The 24,007-nt window shown below is 40.7% G+C and overlaps 1 protein-coding gene across 10 annotated transcripts in view; it reads right to left on the bottom strand.

The window, feature by feature from the left end:
* Nucleotides 1-24,007, bottom strand: part of LOC121318597 (ELKS/Rab6-interacting/CAST family member 1) — a 369,254-nt gene that overhangs the window by 180,922 nt on the left and 164,325 nt on the right. For all 10 annotated transcript variants that reach the window (XM_041255448.1, XM_041255447.1, XM_041255446.1 and 7 more), the window contains one exon: nt 20,992-21,127. In XM_041255448.1, coding sequence (XP_041111382.1) covers nt 20,992-21,127 — 136 coding nt within the window. The remainder of the gene's footprint in view (nt 1-20,991; nt 21,128-24,007) is intronic.

The raw sequence follows: 24,007 nt of genomic DNA on the forward strand, positions 1-24,007 counted from the left end.
TCAACCTAAATTTATGCTTTGTTTAGCATTGGTGTGTGGGTGGTGGGAGGTTAACTTGCCTTTCTGAGAGGCAGGACTTGAAGACTGTTTACACATTAAGCTGTTCTCATCCTATGTGCCCCATGCATCTTTGACATTCTGTCAGTCTTACTAACGCATCAATCTGGTGTAGTACACTTCAGTCCTCACAGCTGTGTGCCTGCGAGCGATCAGCCCTGAGATGTAAACTTGGGGTTAGGCCAATAGTGTAAAGATCACTGAGACCGTATTTATTACAATTCTCCGATGACAGTCGGCTGGGAAGAGCATTCTTCCTGTGTTTATTTTACCTCATCACGCACTACACTGGCCATCCTTATTAGATCATCTTACCTATGACTTCTAGTGACTGAACACTTTATTGAAGTGCTTACAAATATGTTACTAATTGCATTACCTAAGTATGACTGAACTATTAAAAAGATATTAAGAAGACAATCGTCCAATTTGGGTATTGCTTTACAAACTGGGAATTATGAACTACACGTTATTTTCTATAAATATTAGAAATGTATGATAAAGGAATTTTCCAGCATGATATACCTGCTGCGCTAGCCTTTCATACAGATCTACAAAATATAAGGGAACCCAAAATGCAAGTACAATGAAGAACTTATTTATGTTGTGATATATACAAGCATGTGTTTCTGGAAAGCTGGGATTCCAGGTGGTATCAGAGTTAATGGACCACAGACATATCGTCTTCCTCAATGCAACAATCACTCAAGACCGTGACTGAATGCACTGGGAATGCGACACGCACGCAGCGCCACACTGATATTACTGTGATTTGGAAGCGGATGAGCAGCAGATGTTTTAAATGTAGTTTTTCATTTTAACTTTGACAATATATTCTTATTAAATCATTTGAATTATGTTTCTTAAATGTAATGAATTATACACATCATATCTTTAAGTGTGTAAACAAAAAAGTAATAAAACTGGAAAATGAATTAAAGCGCAATGCTTCTGGTCCTGAAATAAAAGCTGTGACTATCATAGAAATGTATGTGACCTTTGCAAAATGACAACAGAGGAAGTAACATCGCTGATACTACAAAGTATCATCGCCATCGCAATAAATTAGCTATATGTCTTTGGAAAGACAGATCTTATCATGTTTATGTCATGACAATGTCATTTGTTATAATCATCCGCTAATGAAAAAGACAACTATGGCACTGTCCTTGCAGCAGGCATAGCGGTTGATATCCCATCTGCCTTCCCTGGCTAGCTCTGCCATTTTTCACCCTGCATTCAACTCCTGACAGCCTGAACTTTTCCCTTCAGATTGTCCTCCTGCAACTGCTTCCATTCTGTCAACACGCGCATTCAGGGTGCAACATCCCCACAGAAAACAGAGCCCTCTCACTGTTCACTTCACAGATTTATGGGTAACTGGATTAAAATGTCATTCGAATTGCTTTTATGGTGTTTGCAAATCATTCCAAGTGGGTTCTGTTGCTTCCATATTTATTTATTATTTCCTCTACCAGCCCTACCTGCTCTCTGCTTGAATGGAATGAGGAAGGCTGTTCAGTCCCAGCCTTCTCGAGCACAATCTCAAAACCAGGTAAAGGCAGATTTAGAGAAAAGGGATGAGTCAATAATGGTGTAATGAAACACAGAACCACTGTAATTGCGACAGTTACAAACACCATACACAATGAACGGGGAATGTAAAAAAAAAAAAAAACTAAAAAAACTAATCAAAGCCAATTATTCTTTAATAAAAAACAGGAATACATGGAGACAGAGGCAACTGATACATCAAATCGTCAACCACATTTATTAACCTTGTTGTTTGAAGACTCTTCCGGGATCTGAAATCAAAACTGATTCTAGGCATCCTTCCCAAGGCTATAAAAGTTTACTGGGCAAGCCCTGGTCGGCACTGACATCTGCACAGTTCCCATAGCAACTGAAAACTTTATTTCTACTGCTGTATACAAGGTTTAAGTTTATACTGACAGTTTTTCATTTTATGTTTTAACTGATGAGCACTGATACAACACCCTTGATACAAATACAAATAAATGAGACAGAAAGAACACTGGGGGCTTATTTTGTGGTCATTTTATGGTGCAGCTGACTGTATTTTGTAGCAATGGAGGTACAGCTCGCACTGTGATTCCCATCTGTGCAGTTATTTAATTTGAGCAGTTCTCAGAATCATACAGCAGACATAGATACCAGAAATAAACCACCAGAGTACTTTTAGAACAGTAAATAAACCATATAATTGTGGCCATCAATAGAAGCACAAACACGGAATACAACCAAGGGAAAGCAGAAGCCCCATTTATACTATCCATTGGTCATTATAAGCAACCTAGGTTTCAGACCTCGCAGATTCCTGCCTCAGCATAAATGGAATCGTTTCACATACATCAGTGAAGAATACAAAAAATACAAATTGTAAATGTTTCCTGTACAGAGAGTGTCTAGTTAGTATATAAGTGATCTTCTTCAGCTGTAGAACCTGCTCTAACATGCTGACACAGGTGTGTTTTAGTCACAGCCGGGGTTCCCTGCAATGGGTGCACAAGCTTAGAAAACATAAAGTCAAAACGTACAGCCTCTACCACAGTAATGTGTAAAAGCAAAATTTGTTAAGACTTACAGTACACTATAATATTAATAATGAAGAAAAGTCTAAACTTATACAGCGGGTGCAATAGAAAACTGGAATTGTGAGCACATGTTGCTTTTTCTTCTCATTCGTGACAAAGGGCTTACTGACTCACAGAAATGTATTCCACACACCCCACCTTTATATCTGATACCAGTTTGCAAGAAAAAAGGGCAGACATATACCAAACCTACTTTTGAAACCAAAAACCATTGATTTAGATGCATTTTATTTGACTCACGACGTTACTGCATGCAGACTGACAGAAACCAAACTGCCCAACTCCTAAATGAAGAGATAGACTATTCATTTAAACACTGTCATTAAATTTTATCGCTGATATAAACAAGACAGCCCAAGTGAAGGGTTTTAGTTTACATTCGATGGGTCCTGGCAGCGGGAATGCAGTGGGGTTTCAAGCTACAAAATATATTTAATAGGATCCTGTGGTACTCTATTTCTCTTGTTAAGATGTAGGATGATGTGGCCATCCCTAGCCTGACAGGGCTCTCCTTTTAATGGCGAAAGCAAAACTCAAAAGAAAAAAAGGGGGACATACCTGCTTAAACGTTAGTCATGTTTTGGCAAGCCTGCCCTTACTTCTATCTCACTTCACCCTGTACCAAAAAGCTCTAATTGGTCCAGAGTGGGAAACCTCACAAGTTCCTGTCTAGGTATCAGAGAGACTGAGGGCACTCAATCAGAGGCCGATTATTAGCCCTTAGTAATTAACTTCAAAGCTGAGGGACCCTATAGCTGCTGACTACTTCTCATCAGAATGTCTTTTGTTTAAAATGTGCAACATGTGAACAATACGGTGGTGGAAAGCTCTAACAACAGGGGGTCTCCTTGTGTGATCTAATTTTTCTCAAGATACTGTGCTTGAGCCAAATGAAAAATGACCCTAAACAATTTGAGTTTCCATGGTCTCAGTTTATTTTACTCAACAAGACCCTCTTTTCACCTGACGTCATGCAAATGAAGGGGAAAGGGGGAGGTTGATATGCAAATTAGCCATGCGTAGGGTTCTCCTGCTGTATTCACAGACAGCTTGGGAAAATGTGGTTTCCATGCACAGAGAACAGGTACACGAGAGAATCTCACCGGGAAATTCATGGTTGTCAGGTGATATCTTGTTTGAGTGAAACTCTAAAGCACAGTGTTAAGCTCATGTAATAAAGCTGTGATTTGTAAATGCCTCGTGCCTGGTTGTTTAATAATGAGTTTTACTGCTCTTGCCCAAATTGTTTTTCAAATCTCCATTGGTGGGGTGGCATACTGTTAGTAGTGAATAATATTTCAACACACAACTTATTAATTAAAGAAAAAAGAAAATAATTAACAACAACACAGAGGTATATAATGAAACTGTCCAAACCACCTACTGCAGATTACCATGGCTGAAAACCGGCGGAGACATATGATTATAGAGATATGTGCCAGACACCTTCCACGTATGCGCCCAAGGCTGTCTATATTGGGCGCCGTGAACGTTTTAACATGAAATGTGGGTTTCCATGTGTAAATGGGCGTGTATTTCCTGTGTTTTACGTCATGCTCGTGAGTAAATGAGATTTACCCTATCCCTCTCTGTGGCCGTCATTTTTGGCCACAAACCTGATCCTCTCAAGCTGTTCTCCCAAACGTTCACACGCATCACCACTTCACGTGTAAATAACCACACATGGAAACTTCTCCATTGTTTTGCTCTTTTGTAACCCCTGTATTGTAAATAATGTTTAAGGGGATAAAAAAAAAAACACTTATAGTGCAATGCATGGCCCTGGAGCAAAGACAGCAGTGAATAAGATTTGTTTCCCCAGTAGGATTGTGGCTGTAGATGGAACCGGCAGCAGCCCCAGTTTTATATTGGAACAAGATGAGATTTTAGTTTTATAGTAGTGCTTTTAAAAAAAAACTGTGAATAATATCAACAGGTATAGCATCAGATTCCTCTGTATTTATTGTTATCTTAGCTTCTTCATAAATAGGGACTTGAAGGGTTAAAGAGACAGACAGAATAACCTAAATGAGGGTTACAAGGAGGGAGTTTTGTGTAATAAACCGTAAACTTGTATTTTCTCAAAACATTATTACCGTTCTGCATGTCAGAAATGTGGTTCAGACAACCGTAAATGTTCACTCTTGGTCGTGAGAGACGACATCACCAAATATAAACAACTACACTGGCCTCCACAGAATTCTCCCAACGTTTATTTAGTTTAGCACAGTTATCATACAGTTACCTGAGAAAAGCCAATGACATCGTACAAATGCATGAAATCAGATCCCTTGGCACCCTCATAGAAAATGTCATTCTCACTAAAGCTACAAAATACATCTGAATATGTCACATTCATTTTGCAATTTTCCCATGGCATTTACTATAGTTTAAATGGTTTGTAATATGCTTTACCATACCTCTCTGGGCTTTACCATGGTTTCTCTTATTACACTATACTATGCTTTTTATTCTGACACTTATAGGGGAAATTCACAAAAAACTGTATATAAAAGCCTAGAATCTTGAGATCCTGGTGACTTGAGTTTTTCACTGTATATTCTGTATTTAGGTGAATCTTTATGCATTAGCATACATGAGCGTCACTCCATAATGATCAAGACAAGCAAGTGACAACATACATGTTACAGCTCAGCTTAATCAAGACTTCCTTTCAACTAAAATGGTTACCTTTTTTATTCTGGTGGAGAATTCTCATCGCTTTCATTTCTTGAGTTCCATATAAGCAAAAAGAAGGGGTGTTGGATCCCTCACATTACCTTTTCATCGCTCTGAGTAATTTCTATACTGTGAATAACATTTGCACTGGGCCATATAAATCCTACCATGTGAACACAAATAGACTGTATTCACATGATAGGATTTATAATTGAACAGTTTAAAGATTAAAAAGAGGAATCCATCACCATCCAACATGTACAACACACTACAGCAAAATACATGGGAACTAGAAGAAAGTTGAGCAGAAATAAAAAATCTGTTTTTTAAAACCCGGCTGAGTTTTGCTAAAGTATTTGATTTGATAAATATAACCTACCATACAAGCCAGAGTAAAACATCTATTTTAAAACCAAAATTAAAACCAGCACGGAGTTTTTTTTTCATTTTTTTTTTTTATTAACACCAGAAATTTCTTTGGCTGTAAAACAAAAGTAATAGAAAAAAGAAACAAAGACCATTCACGAATGAATACAGTTTTTGAAAGGCAGAGGAAACACACGGAAATAATAATATTAAACATAACGCAAATTTGTGAAATTTTCAAGCCTAAATGTTGGTTCAAGCCACCATACATTCACTTAATTTAAATAGACAGTAATCCTTTTTGTTCAACGAGATATTTCATTACTGTAATTATACACATGTCAGAATCTATTTTGTGATAATGCTGACACATTGGGTAGCCAAATGAAAGCCATATGCACTGCTAGAGAGAGCTGAGCTGGAATGGGACAATGAATAGGCCGAGCCACATCATACTGAGAACATTCATCACGAGAGGGGACAGGCATGACAAATGCACCAGAACTTCAAAACAGCTTCTTTTTTTCATTAAAATTATTTCAGTCTGACCTGTTCTTAAATGCTTTTCCAATCTCCAACCCCCCCTCGCCCAGCCACCACTTTTGTAATATTGGCTAGGAATCCAGCTCTGATGCCAGAATTCAAATGGATGTGTCTTTGGTTCAGGTATCAATCACAGGCTTTGCAGGATTGAAAAGATTGAAAGCTTTGCCTGCCAAAGCCCTTTTGCGTGCCAAGGACTTGATAGTAAAGTGGCACAAATGGGTACATTTCTCCTATATACCCCAATGAAAATGTGTAATTTTGCAGTTTTGGTGTTGTATGATGATACAAATGATATAGACCTCTTTTACAATATGAAAAAAGTATTTTAATAGATTTTAGCAAATATTTTACAACTGAACAAATGTGTTTCATAAGGACCACACATCCTGATGAGAATAGCATTTTAAAAGTCAATTCCACACTGCAGTTATTGACACTGCTGGATTTTGTAGTCCCTGTTGAAAAGTAACACATTCACCCCTGTCCTTTCATCACAGGGAAGTGGGAAACAATTCCAACGTCCCTTCTATTTGATCCGCAAATGAAAGTGTACGAACAAGACCATTAAACCATCAGGTTTTCTTAAAAAAAAAAAAAGTACAGTACAATACCATGCTTCCAACTGTCAAACTTAATCTCATCCCACCAGTTTCATCTTCAGACTACAATCTGCCACTGGACCGTGCAGAAAGGTGTATCACATTTTTTGTATAACTCCAATATTTCCACGATAATACAATTAATTTAGAACCCTCTGTTTTACCTACATGTTACCTAATCAAACTGGTGTGGGACATGTTCTCTTCAGTCTTCCCATCAGCAGCAGATCAAAATCAAATCAATATTAATTGGTACCCTATCCGCTCTAGTTAGGATAGCAGGCTGGTAGAACTTGATCTCTCCAACACACACTGATGGTGGAAGTTACATAACAACTGCCTAACTGCAGACTTTTTTTTGGCAGAACATAAGGGATGTAAATATGTTATTGTGGCAGGGCACAAGCCCTGCTGCTGTAAAATGGTGGGCGTTGACACGTCACACAGGCGTGCAAATTTAACAAACACAGGCACGACACTAGGGTACCAACAATGGTAATCCTAGTGCCAGACTTAATATAGAAAAGAAAAGGAAACAAAGTTAAAAATAAAAGTTTGCCACATAAGGCGAGCGCTAGCCTCATGAAAAGAGAATGGAGGTTTTATTTATTTTCGGAACACAGTGTAGTTTACACAAAACGAAAGTGTATGTAAGGAGTATATTTTACTGCTACTACTCTCTCTGTTTATCCCTTTTTACAACTTTATTGTTCACTGGTCTCGTTTTGGCAAACACAATAGCCCGAAACGAAACTTAAAAGGTGCAGTCCTCCAAATCCGAACTGATAAATAAATGTTAATATTTGTCTTACATTAACATGGCGTCCATGCAAAGCATGTGACTAATGTTTTTCTCATACCAATTTAATTTTGTACTTTGCAGCTGTGCATTGAGTGTGTATGCTTTTTCTCAGTAAATCTACTTCATTAAAATAATTAATTTTTTTTGTTATGATTTTCAGCCTGTTTTCTGGGGTATACTGCTTACAATACTTTAGTTATCTGTTTATTTATATTTAAATAATATTATTTATCTTTTTGGTAAGAAACTATATCTGCACAATGCATAGATAAAGCGTTCCGTATTGGAAGCCACCGGTTATTATTATTAATGGATGTGACAAGATGGTTGAATGATAACCTGCTCTGTCCCACTCTAACAACCCTCTGCCCTGCGCATACACACACACACACACACACACGTCATACGGAAAGAAAAGAAATTGACTTGGGTTTGAGGAACCGTACAGGGAGACATTGATTCTTTCATTGAAATTTGTTAGCGCACGAGTTGGGGGAATAGCACAGAGGTAAAGACAAAAACGTGTCCGTTTTTCCAGGGAACACAAAAAAGATACGTCAAAAATACACAGCTGAAAGGGCTGTGTTTTAAAATAAGCAGGCCTCAATTTAGATGTATTATAGTTGGTATTGTTGGTACAGTACTATATTTTCTATACAAAATTCCCCATTAATGACACAACAGAAAAACTGAATCAAAATGTTACCCATCCACAGAACTGCTTAAAATGTAAAAGGTAATGCAATTTAGCAAAAGATTTAAAAAAAAACTACACCACCAGATTATAGAATTAAAACAGCATCCAAAGTCTTCAAAATTATACAGTGAATATTATATTCAGAATATAGTTCTCGATAAGGCCCTACTGTCACAGTTAACTTGCAAAGGAAAATGCACAAAAGCAACTAAAGATCACAGATTTAAAAAAATGCATCACAGTATATAAAACTGTTGAATGTTTAACTTTTACATTACCGTGCCTTTTCTTGTTCGCTTTGTTTTTGGAAGAAGCGCTGTATAACTGTTGTGCACTATAAAGATTGACTTGCCATGCCAGGAAATAAATAAATAAATAAATAAATAAACAAACAAACAGGCTGTGACAGTTAAACTGTCAATTGTAACATTGAAGAGATGGGCTTTGTATCAGAAAACCTGGTGATGTCAGAAAATCGCATGTGACGGGTAAATGCATTAATTTGTTACATAGCTATAATGGGGAAGGACTTCATTCTTAATACTAGGGTGGTAAACGCGACTGACATGTTGCATATCCGAGTGCTGACTATATACATATACAGCTCTGAAAAAAATTAAGAGAACACTGAAAAATTATCAGTTTCTCTGGTTTTACTATTTATAGGTATGTGTTTGGGTAAAATGAAAATTTTTGTTTTATTCTATAAACTACTGACAACATTTCTCCCAAATTCCAAATAAAAATAATGTCATTTAGAGCATTTATTTGCAGAAAATTACAACTGGTCAAAATAACAAAAAATAATGCAAAGAAAATAAGTTCAGATTCATTTTTAAACAACACAATGCTAATGTTTTAACGTAGGAAGAGTTCAGAATATCAATATTTGGTGGAATAACCCTGATTTTCAATCACAGCTTTCATGCGTCTTGGCATGCTCTCCACCAGTTTTTCACATTGATGTTGGGTGACTTTATGCCACTCCTGGCGCAAAAATTCAAGCAGCTCAGCTTTGTTTGATGGCTTGTGATCATCCATCTTCCTCTTGATCACATTCCAGAGGTTTTCAATGGGGCTCAGGTCTGGAGATTGGGCTGGCCATGACAGGATCTTGATCTGGTGGTCCTCCATCTACACCTTGATTGACCTGGCTGTGTGGCATGGAGCATTGTCCTGCCTGAAAAACCAATCCTCAGAGTTGGGGAACATTGTCAGAGCAGAAGGAAGCATGTTTTCTTCCAAGACAACCTTGTACTTGGCTTGATTCATACGTCCTTCACAAAGACAAATCTGCCCGATTCCAGCCTTGCTGAAGCACCCCCAGATCATCACCGATCCTCCACCACATTTCACAGTGGGTGCGAGACACTGTGGCTTGTAGGCCTCTCCAGGTCTCCGTCTAACCATTAGACGACCAGGTGTTGGGCAAAGCTGAAAAATTGGACTCATCAGAGAAGATGACCTTACTCCAGTCCTCTACGGTCCAATCCTTATGGTCGTTTGCAAACCTCAGCCTGGCTCCTCTTTGTTTCTCACTGATGAAAGGCTTTTTTCTAGCTTTGCACAACTTCAGCCCTGCCCCTAGGAGCCTGTTTCGTACCGTCCTCGCCATGCACTTCACCCCAGCTGCCGTTTGCCATTCTTTTTGTAGGTCACTTGATGTCATCCTACGGTTGCTCAGTGACATTCGAATGAGTTGGCAGTAATCCCAGTCAGTGGAGAGTCGTTTTCTCCCTCTGCCGGTCTGTAGCTTTGTTGTCCCCAATGTGTGCTGCTTGATCTTGTTCTTATGAACCGCCGTCTTTGAAATTTTAAGGATGGAAGCAACCCGACGCTCACTGTATCCCTCTGCCAGTAAAGCCAGAATTGAACCCTTCTTTTCCTCACTCAAAACTTTCCTTTTCAACTCTTTGGGCATGGTCAATAGTTATGTTTTGATTCCAATTACTTTTGAGGTACTACTAGCACTGTTTTGTCATCCAGCTGGTCCTATTGCAAGAGGATAGTGATGACCACAGGAGTGGTTTCTATACTTTTCCTCGTTAAATAAGATTTAGTTCAGGTGATCCCCTAATCAATACCTCATTCAGTAGAATGAGGTGTGCCTGTGTTGGAATTCAACAGACACTGGAATGGAATGGCTGCCATACATGTAGAGATGCTGATTTAAGAAAAATTTGCAGTGGTCTCTTAATTTTTTCCAGAGCTGTACACACAGCGGTCCCTTTTTACACATTCAAAAAATCAGAAATACACACTAAATTTAAATTGAATGGGTACAAATAAGCAATTTTGCGACACAACCTGTATGCCTCCTCTAAAACTTCCACTAACAACTACATCGCCCAGAATACAATGTCTTCACTTACTAGGAAACTATACACAAGCAAAACCAACCTAACAAACATTATCCAATTTCTGGTTAGCCCTGCTGTCTTTGCAGCCAATCACAGTAAGAATAAGAAAAATTCGAAGCTACACAGGTCGAAGTGTAAACACCTGAATCCTGATACAAATCCAACTGGAACCATCGTCAGAGGCAACTGCTAAAAAAGGGTGCCTATAATATTAAACAAACTGTTTTATAACTTGTTAATGCATTTCCTTATTTTATTTTTATGTATGGCTTTATATTGAAGTTAACATGTCCACAAAGTTTAAGAACTAAAATATAAGTATGGTAATTAATTTGCAGAGTCTGTGATACTTCGAAAAAAATGCGCTGAGCAGATAGGAAGGCTCTTTTTTTAATGCCTACCACATTATAATTAAAGACTGTACAGTATTTATTGAGATTATTTGTGACTACAAGGTTAGAGGGTAAGGTACTCCCAGACCCAAAACCTTATCTGGAGATGTGTGTGTCTATATATATATATATATATAGAGAGAGAGAGAGAGAGAGAGAGAGCGAGAGCGAGAGCGAGAGCGAGAGCGAGAGCGAGATAGATAGATAGATAGATAGATAGATAGATAGATAGATAGATAGATAGATATACACACAGTTGTAGTCAAAACTTAAATACCCCAATGGAAATTTACAATTTCTAGAAATTTCTCAAAAACAAAGAATTTTAGGAAAAATCTTTTGTAGCAAAAGTTTTGCTTTTGTGGATGAGGAAAAATGTTACAAGAAATAGATACAATTATTTATTTCAGCAATTTTTTTGCAAAACTCCAAAAATGCTAATTCAAAGGTATTCATACCCTGACAAAGAAAATGAAAATAATAGCTAGTTGAGGCACCTTTAGCAATAATAACCTCTTTTAAAAGTTTAGGATATGAGGTTTTGGCAGGATTCTTGATGATTTTTTTAAGCAAAAAGTTGTTCCAGTTCATTCAAATTCCGAGGAGTTCTCTTGTGCACAGCCTTCTTCAACGCATACCAAAGATTCTCAATATGATTTAGATCGGGAATTTGACTAGGCCATTCCAGAACCTTTACTTTGTTCTTTAACCATTCTGAATACTTCTGAAATACTTCTACAAGGTTGCAAATTAGGGGTTCACTTAAGAGATTCTGTGGCCACATTAAAATCTTGTAAAGTCCGCAGTGCAATGCAAACGATCTGAAGTCAAATATTTATTGAACAAAAGCAAGCCATGAGAGGGGGATCTCATTTCAAGTTCAGCACATTAAAATGTCTTTAAAAACCACTAGAAAATAAAATTGCCCTTCAACAGCTGCTCTAGTGAGCTGGAACTGGATAAACAACATTTTGTATATTGTTTTTTGTTGTTTTTTTGTTTTGTTTTTTACAAGCTCTGGTGCTCGGATAAAATAAAAAAAAAGGTTGATATACAGATATCAAATCAAATTACTTTTATGAGGATTCTTGGTAGGAAGTTTAAGCTTGTAAACAAGTTTTTCTTTCTAAATCAAGTCAAGACGAAGAAGGTGAGCTTGGGTCAATATGCTTGCCTTTTACTTATGGAAGATGGGACTGAAATCCAGCTATGGAGCAATACAAGCACTGAGGTTCTTTTGCTCCCATATGGAGTTACTATAATTCTCTAGAACTGCCTTTACCCAGTTTTGAGTTGCTCAGAGTTTGTCTGGAGAATCCTAAGTGCCGGGACTGGACAGTCTTCCTCATTCCATTCAAATCATGTGCAATATAACCTCCTGTCAGAATTGAAAGGATTCTCCAGACAACCTGAAAGCCAGGTAATAGCAGATTTAGATAAAACTGATAACTCAACAGAACCCCAAACCACTGAGAACGATTACAACCACCATCAAACAGTAAAGGAAATGTTAAAGCAGCAATTAAAATGACTCGTTAATAAAACAAATTGTGCAGAACACAATTGAAAGACCTCAGTTTTCAAATAACACATGGGAATGTCAGACTAAGTACTGGACCGATTAAATAAAAAAAAAAAATGTTCTTGTCCTTAACTAACCCTAAACTGAGACTGGAACATGTGACACTGCATCAGACAGACATGCTTCTTAAAATCACGGAACTGTATTTGCCAAATGCAGCTGGCTTCAGCAACAGCACAGGATCTTCAAAGTGCTTCAACATCTCATCCGTAGGATGGAGCACAAGGAGGTTAAGTGACTTGCTCAGGGTCACGCAGTGAGTCAGTCAGTGGCAGGGGTGGGATCTGAACCAGGTACCTTCTGGTTACAAGCCCTGGACTTTAACCACTGGACGATACTGCCTCCTTGCCTTATTAATAATAATATTACACCACGATTGAGGAAGTTCACTATCAATAAAGCGTTGCATAAACCTGCATTAACTATTGTTAATACCCCTCTCTCATTAGAGATTATAATAATAATAAAAACAACAAAACTATCAGAATGTTAGCCCTCAGAGTAATTGTGTTCATGTTATTACAGCCAAAAAATTACATTACTGTTATAAAAATATATCACTTACTGTGCAGAGTAACTAAGCTATGAAACAAAACAGACCTTCCACTCAAAACCCCAAAGTGAACGAGTGAATTGGTACAGTCGTTTGAGGTTTGACTTTTTCATTTTAAAAGCTCCATTAATAACATGTTTGACATTGTCTCAAATATGATCGTACCAGTTGCATTTGGCCATATCCACGTATTATTTTTCACACCCATCTGTTTATGGTGATTAATCACAACTTTGCAGGATGAGCAAGACAACTCTAGCAGTTGCAGCTGTTTTAGGTATTCTGAAAATCCAAAAGCTAGTACAGCTTGGATGATCCGAATGCATGGTATTAGATTTACACATTTGAAACAACAGCAGCAAGCAGCTAACAACGATCTTCCCAATTGTCAAAGGCATCACGGTGATTAAATACAATGGCTGTATGCCATCGGGTTAATTTAAGATAAAGACGGCCTCTAAAGCATTTGAAACAGCAAAAGCAGCACCATCCAGGGAGCTTTATGCAGTGCCCCACTGAATGACACGGTATGAAATTGTCTGGTTGAGATACAAACTTTTGAGGGTGAAGACAAAAGCTTTGTGATACGCTGTTGGGCAGAACTCCCAAAATACAAGCCACTGATGTGTTTATACTTTCTCGTCTTTGGAAGTGGGAAGGCTTTGCCAACCCTTGTGTGGCTGTGAAGGAACAGATAGTCCAGATGAGCAGAATGTACGGTACCAGCCTCATAAAAAAGAGATACAATACAAGGGGACTCAACCGTGTAGCATAAGCATAATATTTACTACTGCTATAGGTGTTGAACAAAACGAAAAACGTAGAAATCAGGACTGTACTGATTCAGTGGGATAGCAAGACTGCAGTCTGCAAGATTGTTCTGGAGAGATAACCTGACCAGCCCTCAAAGATTACTGACTAATTCCTTTATGAAAAACTGCAGCAGGCTGTTCTTCAGAATGGCTGCAGTCATCCCTTTTTTGTGAAACGTCAGTAAGCTTCTTGTTCATTATGAATTAAACTGATTGGCAACAAGGAGACACAGCTTGTATATCCCCTTCCGTCACAATTTTTTATTTTAATCTTTAGAAATGTTAAAAGTTAGTGTAAATTCTATGGGGTTCGAGAAATTGACCTTAATAAAACATATATGCATTATAAAATAGACACATAGATGGAAAATGTTAGGTTACTTACTGTAACCCTGGTTCCCTGAAAGAGAAGACGACCACCAAAACATTACGTATGGGATATGCCTGCCTATTGGTATGTATTCACCGAGCTCTCTATATCACAGCTGCCAATAGGCCCCTTCCTGGATGACATCCTCGGTCCCGCCTACCGAGGGGTTAAAACCGTTACTCAACAGAAACCACTTCTCTTTTTGCATCGAACCCTTGAGGGCGACCGATGCGACCTTGCAGTTGGTGGCCGTCTTCTTTTTCAGGGAACCAGGGTTATGGTAAGTAACCCAGCAGTCCTTTTCCATTCGAAGACGACCACTAAAACATTACATAAGGGGAATGTATACCAGAACCGTCACGAGGGAGAAGGAACGGCAGCATATGAAGGACGCATCGAAACCACCTAACCCAATGTTAGTGGTAAGAGCATGCAACCTAAAGAACCCTTGTGCAAGGAAGGATCTATCACGTTGAGGCGATAGAATCTGGAGAACGTATGAATCGTAGCTCAGCTAGCCACATTGCATATGTCAGACAAGGAGGCCCCTCTAAAAAGGGCCAAGATGCAGCCAACCCTCTAGTGGAATGTGCAGCTACCCTCCCAGATGGGGGTAAGCCAGCACCATCACATGCAATTGAGACCATGTTCGCAATCCCATTCGACAGTCGCTGCTTCGAGAGGGGATGTCCTAGGGTCCATATCCTGTGACAGACAAAGAGCTGGTCAGAATGAGGCAGAGCTCTTATTCTATCCACGTAGCATCTTAATGCCCAAACCGTGCAGAGGAAATTAAATCTCCAATTCTCCTCTGAAGAAAATAAGGGTGGATGGAATGACTCCAGTTGCACAGACTGATTCATGTGGAAGGCTGTAATCACCTTGGGGATGAAAGCAGGGTTTGTAAGCAGTGACACCCTGCTACCATCGTCCCAAATAGGCATACAGGAGCTGTGCACCGACAATGCCTGCAGCTCACTGACCCGCTTAGCGGAGGCGATAGCCAAGAGGAAGGCTGTCTTCATAGACAGATACTTCAACTCTATGGAGTATATGGGCTCAAATGGGGCCTTCGTGAGAGCCTGCAGTACAATATCAAGGCTCTATTTAGGGAGAACAGTGCTACTGGGAGGGCGTAACCACCGAGCGCCTTTTGAAACCGAGTAGCCAAAAAATGTGCACCTGGAGAGACCAAATCTGCGGGCGCATGGCACACAGAAATAGCCGCTAAACAGACCTTCAATGTGGAAGGTGACCTACCAGCATCAAGCAATTCTTGCAGAAACTGTAAGATAACTGGCATGGGGCAAGAAACTGGGTCATGACTTCCAGTCAGACACCAATTGTGAAAATACTTCCACTTGTAGGCTTACAATGAACTAGAGGAATCCGCCCTACACCTACCCAACACCGCAACCGATAGCCCTAGGGCTGACCAGCGATCCAGTTCAGGGGCCAGACCCATAGCTGGAACCTGTCTGGTTCCAGGTGCCAGAGGGTGCCGCTCGCCTGACTGAGGCAGGGCTGGCCTTGTAAGAGACGACACAGGGTCGAGAACCAGATTCTCCTGGGCCACTAGGAGAACTGCCACCTTCTCTAACCAGACTTTTTCCAGAAAGGCCGGGAGTAACAGAATCGGCGGGAATGCATCGTACTGAGTCCAGCCTGAGCCCCAAGTACGTTGTGCACTTCACCGGTGTAAGCTGACTCTTTGCATCACTGATGTTGAGGCCTGGCCTCGCCAGATGATGTCACAACCGCCGTGTGGGCCACTGCTACCTCTTGCGACTGGGAACAGATCAACCAGTCATCGAAATAATTCATTATTTTGATCCCACCTGCAACCACAAGGGGGCCAGGATAGCATCTACACACTTTGAAAAAGTACGAGTTAACGAGAGGCCGAACGGCAGCACGAAGAACTCGTAAACGCTTCCCTGAAAGGAGAAGCGGACGTAATTCCTGTGCTCTGGTCGAAATGGAACGTGAAAACATGCATCCTGTAAGTCCATGGTGGTGAACCAGTCGCCCGGCGGGACTGACTGGATAATGTGATGGGAAGTCAGCACCTGGAACCTCCTTTCTTTCAAGAACCCATTGACAAACCTCAAGTCTAGGATGGGGTGAAGGTCACAATCTTTCTTGGGCACCAGAAAATACCTTGAGTACAACCCCTCTCCATGGAAGGTGGGGTTTACGAGACAGATGACTCACTTGCACAGCAAGGCAGCCACTTCTTCCTGAAGTCCGGCGACCTGGAGAGGGACATGCAAGCATGGCACGCGGCCTTTCCCGTCATTACGTTGGGGTATCGCGTGCACAGAGTACCGTGTTACCACCCAACACCGTGCGTGCTTAGTGCAGTAAGCACCACATGCACACAGTGTGAACCGCCTACACCAAGAGCTGCATGCATTGAGCGCTATGTGCACAGAGTGTCAAGTGTACCACAGGTGTAACCCGCACTGAGGGCGGTATGCGTACCAAGGCGCTAACACCGTTCACACTGAGTGCCGTGTGCACCGAGCGTCTTGTGCACCGAGTGCCACGTGCATCTAACCCTGTGCGCACTGAGTGCACTAGCCACTGTTTGCACTGTGTACCATATGCAATGATTACCGTGTACCATGCACTGAATGCACCTAGCACATATTGTACCGAGCACCATGTGCTCCGGGTATACGGAGCGCCGAGGGCACTATGCATACCGAGGCACTCGCACTGTGTAAGTGCGCACCAGGCACCATGTGCACCGAGTACTACATGCACCAAGTTCCGCGCAACACTGTATGCACATGCACCGAGCACCACGTACACTAAGGCGCTGTGCGACCAAGGTCCGAAGTACCGTGCACACTGCGTGCACTGAGCACTGTGAGCACCGGGTACCGGGTGCACCATGGCACCAAAGTACCTACCTGCAACAGTGCCTACCCTAACCGTGTGTGGTCACACACCTGGTCAATGCGCTGCGTACACGAGGGAGACACAAGGGTCAAAGCCGCGGCGGGTGAGCTGAAAAGCAGACCACAACAAAAACAATTGGGGGAGAACACACTACTGTTATTTGTTGTTATCAAGGCTCGACACACCAAGGTGGGCAGGCCGACGCAGCCGGCAAGTCTACTCTACAGCGGGGTGGCGGAATACACAGCTGGTTGGCTGTTTTTTATATCAACTGCGCTGCAGTTAATCCACAGCACAACACAGACATGCAGGGTTCCTCCTGTCTGGTATACAGACAGGAGGATGTGCCGCGACAAACAAAACAAACAAGGCTTAGACAAGCTGCCCAGATGGTTTTCGCTGGAATCACTTGACACCAGGGATGCCGCGAGGCCTAGCCCGGTGGAGGAACTGTGTTTTCACAAGAGTGTAGACTAGAAAAGACGTACATATGCACTCCTTTAAATCAATACAGTTAAATCAGAACCGAGGATGTCATCCAGGAAGGAGCCTATCGGCAGCTATGATATAGACAGCTCAGTGAATACCTACCAATAGGCAGGCATATCCCATACATAATGAATTGAAAGGGAACCTAACGTGATACAATGTACGGACTCTACATTCTACATTTTTTTGTATTTCCACAAATGCTATGTACTGTATCACTGGTGATCAGTTTTTTAAACCTGAATTGACTGCCTTTAAAGCAAGATAACAATCACTTGGAAAATATCTGAATGCAACTGCTTTGCCTCAAGATCCCAAGTACTGTCTTTTTAGTTTGACATTTTTGGCTCTAAAAACATCCTTCAATTTGCTGGCTTAAGACTCCATTGTTGCTCATGTGTATCAGGTTGGATGTGTTTTCCTTCATTCTAAAAGTCCCAGTTGACACTATAACTTTAGCTTGTGCTGGATGCTATTGGGGTGATTAAAAGCAGCCCTGATCTCAGTTACCCCAGAGTCAGCAGCAGCAGCTGTGCCGAGAGCGGCCATCCTATTCGTATTGATTTTAAAACCCCTCTCCTTTGGAAACACGGAGAATAAGCTGAAATGTGAGAATGTTTGTTCAACGGGTTGCTAAAACACAGCTAAGGAATATGGAATATTGCACACATTTGTTTTTTAAGTTGTAATGTTGTTCTATTAATCCAATCCAACCCACAGCGACCAAAATTGCCCTTGCCTGGCCCTTTTCTTCCTGACACCAAACCCAAAGGCAGATTATATTTTACATTTTCCTAAGACACTGTATTTCTATTAAAAAAGGCTTATTAGTTACTAGCTGTTCCTGTGCCAAACCCCAGCTTCGCTATCTGAATCAGGATGTCGGGTTCTCAGATTTAAGTCACATAACGAAGCCCTTATTAGTTTGATAAAACCAGTTTTCCAACAGGGGTCTCGTTAAATGACTACAAACCAAAAATGTATGCAAGTCACATTCATAACCCCCCACAAACAACATAAATCATAGCAGTAGTCAGGAGTGGCTCCCTCTGCCTTAAACATGGCTGTGGTTAAACCTCTGCTTAAGAAATCAAACTTAAACTAATCACAGACCTACTTCAAATCTGCCATTTCTAGCTAAGATTCTCAAAATTTTAGTAGTAGCAAACCAACTGAATTCATTTCTTGAGGGTAACAAAGTGCATGAAGTCAGGTTTCCGTTCTGCGCACAGTACAGAGACTGTCCTCATCTGAGTGGTGAATGATCTACTGTTAATTGCAGACTCTAGCTGTGTATCTGTCCTTGTTCTTTTAGATTTAAGTGCCGCACTTGATACAGTGGACCATACCACTTTAATTGATCATCTCAGAAGTTGGGTTGGATTGTCCGGTATTGTCTTAAAATGGTCCGGTATTGTCACTAAAAGACAGCAATTTGTTTCACTAGGAGACTCTGTGTCTGTATTTTCATGTGTTGTCTGTGGCATACCCCAAGGCTCTACACGAGACCCATTCTCTTGTCATAAGCAAAGTGCTCACAGTTCAGCAGAGGCTATCCACTGAATAGAACCCAGACAGTCGAAAGCCAACGTACCATGTGGCTACGATGAACGATTTACCATGTGCCAGGCCAATATGTTCTACAATAATGTGTGTTTTTTTCATATGCTGCACTGTTTATCAAATCACCTTCCATGTACAGTATAAGTCAACACATACGCAGATAGTGTGTCCAGGAACAACTAGTACATATTTTAACTTAGCATTACGTTCTATGAACGGGTTGTCACCTGTATACATACATGATGAACAGACATGCTCACAAACCCACAACGATTTACTTTGTGATTATACAATTTAAAAAAAACACATAGGCTGCAATAGGATTTGACACGGTGGCACAGTGAGCTGTAAACCAGGCCTACAATGGTTAGCCAAGACACCGCGAGGTCATGGGTTGAACCCCAGGGTGATTTACTGTGCTCAGGGACAGGCTGTTAAAGTGGTCAGTACAGGGCAATCAAGAAATACAATATCAGCTTTGGGCCTTGTGGTCCTGCAGCATCTGTTGCTGCATGAGGTAATACATTTTGAATAATCTTTTTTACATTGGTTTTACACATGGGTTATAATGAATGACTAATATTTCCTCGTCATTCTGCATGGAGATTAACTTGATATGTGTGGTGCCACTGCACATTTGGGACGGCCTGCACATTAAAATCATTGGCATGTATTTGATGAGGAGCTGATTATCTATTCATTGTAAAATGGGCAATAAATGCCCCACCACAAAGGAGGAGGAGTGAAGGAGGATGTCATTCAAGTGAGGATTTTACATTCTACATCTCAGCTCTGTGGTAGAAGATTCTTGAGTACTGCCCACGTAGAAATCTACAGGTTTGGGAAACCTGTGTCTAATGCGTTTGTGCAGAAAAAGATTAAAGGCTTATAGTGTGCAAAGACCTGTACTCACTTAACCAACAGATTGCTGTGGAAAACAATCCAATTTTGCTTATTACTATTAAAAAAATTGTTTCTGGAAAATGTCTAAAAAGATAGTGGGGTCCCCGAGTGGTTCACAAGCGCATCTCCTCATCGCTCTACAGCGAACCCTGCTGGCCAGGCGCCCAGTGTGCTCAGAGCAGACATTTGCATGGTTGGCCTTTGTACTCCAGAGGCTGATAGCTCGCTGACATCTGATCTTGAGTTCCTGGGTGAAAAATGAAGCTGGCTTGGTTGTGGGATGGGAAGATGCCCACTGAACCTTTGGATCTCCCATGTGGGGAACTGCTGAGGTGAGGGGAAAAGCGATTGGGCATTCCAAACTGGGAGAAAAATCGAGGTAAAAATTATAATTGGACACACTAAATTAAAATAAATAAATAAAAGATGGTAGAAAAACTCCCTCACCCACAAACAGTTTGCAGTAAAAATGTTTTCGGTAGGTAATAAGGATTTGTTATCTAAACAAAATGAAAATGTGTTTTATCAAGTTTTTACAGGATTTCAGGACAATTTGTGTCTTCCTGTAAGGTACCCAATTCACATAACTTAATTTGCTCCCATTATTGTAACAGAGATCCCATGAAACCAGCTCTACCCTTGTTCTGTGTGCCGCTGCCTAGCTGGAGCTGTTGGGAACTCATCCATACCCCTGCCTACCTGCAGCTGTTGGGAGCTCTCGCTGATGTTGTCCTCCCTCTTGCGGGCCTCTTCCATCAGCTGAGCATTCTTCTTCTTCTCTACCTGCTCCTTGTGCTTCAGGTTAGCCACCTTCTTGCTTTGGTCCTTCATCTGCCTGTAAGGTTGGAAAAGAAGTCAGACATTTGTTAACACTGGTTGACTCTCTATTGGTTTCAGTCTTTAAACCAATTCAGATAATGGTGATGTGTGGTACAGCTAATCAACTTGGCGTGGCCGCCCAATTTAACAAGACAACATCCTAACAGAGTGATATATGACATTGCCAATGATGCATGACTTATGGGACTCCCTGTTCATGACATTACTGGTGCACTCTCATGCATCTGCCCTGCTGGCGGTGGCATCAGATCCATTCTACCATTCTCATATAGAGCAGAGAGAGGCTACAGATTGACTGCACAATCATCTGCAGCCTCTTGGTTGTTTTTTTTAGATTTGAGCAGCTGACCCTGTAACAAAATATGCTTTACATATTTTTGACTTTTTTCTACATTTAAGCAGCTTAGGCAGACAAAGCTGAAGCTAATGTGATCATTTCTATCCAATGGGACAGTAGAGAAGGAAAGATCCCTTCATTCTATCAAATGGAACAGTAGATAAGGAAATACCACTTAATTATATCCAAGCTAGCACCAGCTACTGTATTAAAGCTTAGTTTGTAGCCTCAACTAAACAGATCTGGTAAACCAGAATATTCATCTTCCCTCAGTACCCAGAGACAAAATGCTGAAAATTTCAATAAAAAGTTGATCACATTGACCAGTTACTGTGCACACGGCAGATCTGAGCTCTGAAATACTACTGTACTGCAGTGCTCTTAAACGGCTGATAAAGCGGACAGCCTTCTATTGAAGTAAACATGTCCCTGGACCTATTCCACGATGCTTATTCCATGGAAAACACCAGTTCCACGTGTGCCAAGCTATTACATTTTTCACACCTTAGCAGTCACAAGAAAGTTTGCCTGATGGAAAAAGACCTCCACTGAGCTCAAAGTTGTAGGACACATTCCTCCAAACTCCCCAACTATAAAAAACTATAGTCCAAAATAACAAGCTTTGAAGTTACTTTATGTGATATAATAATGATCTCTGAATACCATGATGGCCAAAGCTTGTTTATTTTTTTCAGCATTGTTTTCGCAAACAAATCCAAGTGACAATTCAGCTTAATTGGCAAACAGTCAGGCCTCCTGGTTAGATGCGAGTTACCTAGCAACAGTAACGAAGGACCAGGTAAACACAAATGGATAAATGTTAGTTTTTTTGCTCTAAATAAAATGGATGTAGGATCAAAACCTTGTTAACCCTTATTACTGTCACCTTGTGTGGAACCTTTTAAAGGATCTCCAGACCCAAGCGTCACTGGTGCACTAAACAATTGTTTGATTACACAACTGTGGTACTCATATCTACTGACAGTATAATATATTGACATACTAAACAACACAATAAGGACACACAAGGATTGGGTCTTACACCACTACACTGGGTCAGTACGAAACTATCCTGTTTTGAAACACACCAATCTTAGTTTCTCAAGTTGGTGGAGCTTGGGAGTCTGAATCGTGAAACTTGTTTACCAGCCTCACAGTGGGTTTTTGGGTTTGAGTGGAGGCATTTTGAGAGGATGAAAAACAGACAGACAGAAAGAAAGAACAAGTCTATTTCAGATTCCAGCCCAACTCAGACCAAGTCTGAACAAAGGACAGGGAAGGTGCGGGGAGAGAAATTACAGGCGCTGCAAGTGTTTTGTGGCTGGCAAACTGACATTAAAGGCTTTAGTTTGGGTCCAATCAAAACGAATGTCCCTTGCAGTGCTTCCTCACCCCTTTTCCTGTCCTACTATGTTTGACTTGCTAGCAAAGTCAACTGTACAACACCCTTCCCCACCCTTCTTTTCCACCTCTAAGCACCTATTTTTTCACAAACATAAGTCAGCTGCCTAAGCTCTTTAATTAATTGACTCACAGAGGTCAATTGTAAACGTCCCTACCTACTTGGATAGCCGATAGAGACGATAGCCTTTCCCCCCTCCCCTCTGCAATACATAGCTTTAACAGGCCATAAATAACTGGGAATGTTTTGCTGTGTTGTTTTTCCGAGGTTCAGTGATCTGCTGGTCTTGGAGTTTCAGCCCAAGCTGCTGCTCCGCCTCTCCACACCTTGAGGTAAAAGAGACTTCAGCTGTAGACCTCAAGTTTCAAAATTACATTTCTCTGGTTATAAAGCTAAACATTACCCCCTCCAGTATAAAGACACAAACTATTAACAAGGAATATCCTTAAAGTTTGAAGATCTTCATGCAAAGGCTAGGCAAGTAAGTTGGGGAGTAGGGTTTGCTGTTTTGACACAATAACTAGAATGTCATATGTTGTGCACTGCCTCCATCTACGTCTATGAAGTCAGGGAGGGTACTGCATTGGAATGCAAGTCTTGCAGTCACCATTGGGTTAAAATTAATGTTCTGTCTTCCAGCATTGGTGAGAATATAACATTTTGTGGGCAACCACTGCACTTGTGGGATGGACTGCTTATTTCAACAGTGATCTATTCAGGGAAGCCCAGATAGGTTAAACAGGGACAAAACATTTATTTTTTATTAGACACCACTAATTAAAGGTGACAGAGAGAATAATGCAGAAGACATAGCTGTGCCCCAAAGACAATGGGGTCTATTCAATAGCTCTGAATGGTACCGCTGTTGTTTAAATAATTGACAAAACCAAAAACTCATACTGTGTCAGTGAGTCTCCTAAATGTTTTTTTGTCTTTAAAAGTAAAACCTCAGGTTTTGTCCTAATGTAATATATAAATAGTGGCGGTATTCAGATTCACCACTGTTCATATCAACTGAATAGAACCCACTATCTGGGATCCAATTGTCCATAGTGACATGACAGGACATTACAAATAAAACGTCTCCCCAGAACAGTTATTTTTAATGGATGGTTGCTTTTTTCGACAGTGTTGTT

This window comes from Polyodon spathula, chromosome 7 (assembly GCF_017654505.1).
Source record: "Polyodon spathula isolate WHYD16114869_AA chromosome 7, ASM1765450v1, whole genome shotgun sequence".
NCBI classification, from domain to species: domain Eukaryota; kingdom Metazoa; phylum Chordata; class Actinopteri; order Acipenseriformes; family Polyodontidae; genus Polyodon; species Polyodon spathula.